This window comes from Colobus angolensis, unplaced genomic scaffold (assembly GCF_000951035.1).
Source record: "Colobus angolensis palliatus isolate OR3802 unplaced genomic scaffold, Cang.pa_1.0 Scaffold9, whole genome shotgun sequence".
In the NCBI taxonomy this organism is placed as follows: Eukaryota; Metazoa; Chordata; class Mammalia; order Primates; family Cercopithecidae; genus Colobus; species Colobus angolensis.
This window is the reverse complement of record NW_012122931.1, coordinates 6,668,359-6,671,981: the sequence shown is the minus strand read 5'-3', so window position 1 is coordinate 6,671,981 and position 3,623 is coordinate 6,668,359. Positions and strand designations below refer to the sequence as shown.

Genomic DNA, 3,623 nt, shown 5'->3' with positions numbered 1-3,623 from the left:
GCAGCCACTTTGAGGCATTTCCATTGAGGGCATTTGGAAGCCATGGAAAGGATTTATTTTAGTTAATTAATTTATTTAGCCAGGAGCGGTGGCTCACGCCTGTAATCCCAGCCCTTTGGGAGGCCAAGGCAGGTGAATCCCAGGAGAGTCAGTCTTCATGTCAGTTAATTGAGATTGCACCCATAAGGCCCTGGCACACAGCCTGTGTAGTTCTCAATTTGAGGGCCCCTTATTTTATTTATTTATTTTTGAGATGGAGTCTCGCTCTTGTCGCCCAGGCTGGAGTGCAGTGGGCATGATCTCGGCTCACTGCAACCTCTGGCTCCCAGGTTCAGGTGATTCCATCCTGCCTCAGCTTCCAGAGTAGCTGGGATCATAGGCATGCGCCACCACATCTGGCTAATTTTTACTAGAGACAGGGTTTCACCATGTTGGTCAGGCTGGTCTTGAACTCCTGACCTCAAATGATCCACCCACCTTGGCTTCCCAAAGTGCTGGGATTACAGGCGTGAGCTACCATGCCCGGCCGGGACCTTATTTTTGTCCAAAGCATTGAGCTTAGCAATGTGGCATAGAGGAAGGACCTCCCCTCAGTGGCTCCTGCCTGGGTCCCCCTGCGCAGGTCAAAATGCAGAAGGGTGAGCGCCAGATGGCCAAAAGGTTCCTGGAGGAGCGGAAGGAAGAGCTGGAGGAGGTGGCCAATGAACTGGCCGAGACTGAACATGAGAACACGGTGCTGAGGCACAACATCGAGCGCATGAAGGAGGAGAAGGACTACACCATGTAAGGCGGTGCCTGCCCTGCCCCCGCTGATCTATTCCTCCCTGCTAAGCTGCCCTGAGCGCTGGGCAATAATGGAAAGCAACAGAGGGGGCGGACAGAGGCACTGTGCCTGTGCCCTGGAGCCTATTCAACAGTCACACAGTTAATTACAGTTAATTACCTGATTGTGCTTATGATTCGTACTATGAGGGAAAGGGAGGACCCTGTGGATTGCGGTGTGGGGCTGAGTAGCAGGGAACTCTTTCTGGAACAAGTGATATTTAAGGGGTGTCCTGCAGGATGGTTAAGTGTTCGGCGGGTGGGTCCTGGGGAAGAAAGCACGCTACTCAGTGGGAACTTCTTAGGCGTAGGCCCAAAGGTGGGAAGATATTTGTAGCTGAGAAATGGAAAGCAGGCCAGAGTGGGTGGGCAGAGGATAAGAGGGCCACACAGGTTGGCAGGGGGTCAGCTCTCAGCAGCCACTTTGAGGCATTTCCATTGAGGGCATTTGGAAGCCATGGAAAGGATTTATTTTAGTTAATTAATTTATTTAGCCAGGCGCAGTGGCTCACGCCTGTAATCCCAGCCCTTTGGGAGGCCAAGGCAGGTGAATCACAAGGTCAGGAGTTCAAGACCAGCCTGGCCAACATGGCGAAACCCTGTCTCTACTAAAATTACAAAAAATTTAGCTGGGCTTGGTGGCGGTTGCCTATAATCCTAGCTACTCGGGAGGCTGAGGCAGGAGAATTGCTTGATCCTGGGAGATGTCTCAAAATTTTTGAGATGGAGTCTCATTCTGTCATCCAGGCTGGAGTACAGCGGCGTAATCTTGTCTCACTGCAGTCTCCACCTCCTTGACTAAAGCAATCCTCCTGCCTCAGCCTCCCAAGTAGCTGGAATTACAGGTGCCCACTACCATGCCTGGTAAAAAAAACTTTTGTATTTTTAGTAGAGATGGGGTTTCACCTGTTGGCCAGGCGGCTCTCTGTAACACCTGATCTCAAGTGATCTGCCCACCTCGGCTTCCCAAAGTGCTGGGATTACAGGCATTAGCCACTGTACCCAGCCTACAGCCACGGAAAGGTTTTAAAAGCAGGGAGGTGGCCTGACTAGCTTTGGCTCCAGTGTAGAGAAGAGGTAGAAGGGCTCAAAAGCATATCTGAAGATGGTGGGTAGGAGGGCGTGACAGTGGGGGGGGCAGCGAAGAGATGACAGTGGTGGCTGTTTGAGAGAAAGAGGGCCACAGGTAGTTAATGTCTCCTGGTGTGGAGGCCCTGGTCTGGTGCCTAGGCAGATGTAACTTCTGGCTCTGGTCCTTTCTGAAGGCCACCCAGGCCAGAAGGGCTGTCCCTGCCCCCTCCCCCACTTTTCCCTGACCAGAGGTGAGCCCCCTAGGGCATTGTGAGGCAAGCCTTGGAGCTCTGGGCATGCGGGGGCCTGGGAGGGCTCACAGAGCCCTGTCTTTCTGGCCCCAGACTTCAGAAGAAACACCTACAGCAGGAGAAGGAGTGCCTCATGTCCAAGCTGGTGGAGGCTGAAATGGACGGGGCTGCGGCTGCCAAGCAGGTCATGGCCTTGAAGGATACCATCGGGAAGCTGAAAACGGTAGGTGGCAGGTGGAAGGACCCCAGCCATGGAACTGACCCAGGGAAGGGGCAGCTGCAGGCTGGACAGGGTCTTTACGCGTCATCAGGCAGACTTTATGACATCTTCAGGCTGGGGGAGGGCATGCTTAACTAGGCCCCCAACCACCACTCTCACTTCCCAGTCCTTGACCCTTGAAGATGACCTCTGGTCACCAGGGCCTCTGAGACCTCATCATGGGTCACCTGGGATCACAGTGAGTCAAGGCATGTGGTTGATTCCTGCAAGTATCAGCCACCAGGTCTTGTCATCCTGCTTTGCTTCCTCCAGGAAGTCTGCCCTGACTGTGCTCACCTGCACTGAGCCCTCCCACCCCTTTCTCCACCTTTGCTCAGAGCGGGCTTAGCTCCTGCTTGTGTCTCTTTAGGTCCACCGCCTCCAGGAAGCCTGCCCTTGATCACCTTGGCACTGTACACAGCCTGTTTCTCCTTGTCTGGGCTTTCTGGCACCAGCCCTCTTGAGTGCCCATGGGGCCTGCTTCTTCCCTTCTTCCCCTGCATCTATAAGACTGCCTGCTTGTCTTCCAGGAGAAACAAATGACCTGCACGGACATCAACACCCTGACGAGGCAGAAGGAACTTCTCCTGCAGAAGCTGAGCACATTTGAGGAGACCAACCGCACCCTCCGAGACCTCCTGAGGGAACAGCACTGCAAAGAGGTGAGCTCGGGGTCTGGCTCTATCCCTCCAGCCCTGCATGCCCATCCTTGGAGCCTTTCTCTTTGTCTGTAAAAAGAAAGTAAGATTGGTGCCCGACCTGAGAGGGCCTTAGAGAGATGTAATGAAATCATTCACATGAAGTGCTCAGCCCCCAGTAGACAAGTACCGTCTTAGATGGTGTTGAATCCGAGCCAGGAAGCACCGGAATGACCTTGAAAGTCAGGAGAGGGGCAGTGGGGAGTCAGGGAGGGGTTCAGCCCAGGGCAAAGGAAAGAGAGTTCCAGACTTGAGCTTTTTATTCGGTAGCAGAATGATTAATGGCTGGCAGACACACATCGTGTGGTCTCATTTTGTTTTCTTAAAATATGTTCTCTGAGGCTGGGCATGGTGGATTACTTGAGGTCAGGAGTTTGAGAACAGCCTGCCCAACTTGGTGAAACTCCGTCTCTACTAAAAATACAAAAATTAGGCTGGGCGCAGTGGCTCACGTCTGTAATCCCAGCACTTTGGGAGGCCAAGGTGGGTGGATCACAAGGTCAGGAGTTCAAGACCAGCCTG

General features: G+C 53.3%; 1 protein-coding gene across 10 annotated transcripts in view; it reads left to right on the top strand.

Moving 5' to 3' along the window:
• The window catches only part of ODF2 (outer dense fiber of sperm tails 2), a 53,399-nt gene that overhangs the window by 21,544 nt on the left and 28,232 nt on the right, over window positions 1-3,623 (top strand). For all 10 annotated transcript variants that reach the window (XM_011931273.1, XM_011931272.1, XM_011931271.1 and 7 more), the window contains 3 exons: window positions 623-783; window positions 2,238-2,367; window positions 2,934-3,065. In XM_011931273.1, the coding sequence (XP_011786663.1) occupies window positions 623-783; window positions 2,238-2,367; window positions 2,934-3,065 (423 nt within the window). The remainder of the gene's footprint in view (window positions 1-622; window positions 784-2,237; window positions 2,368-2,933; window positions 3,066-3,623) is intronic.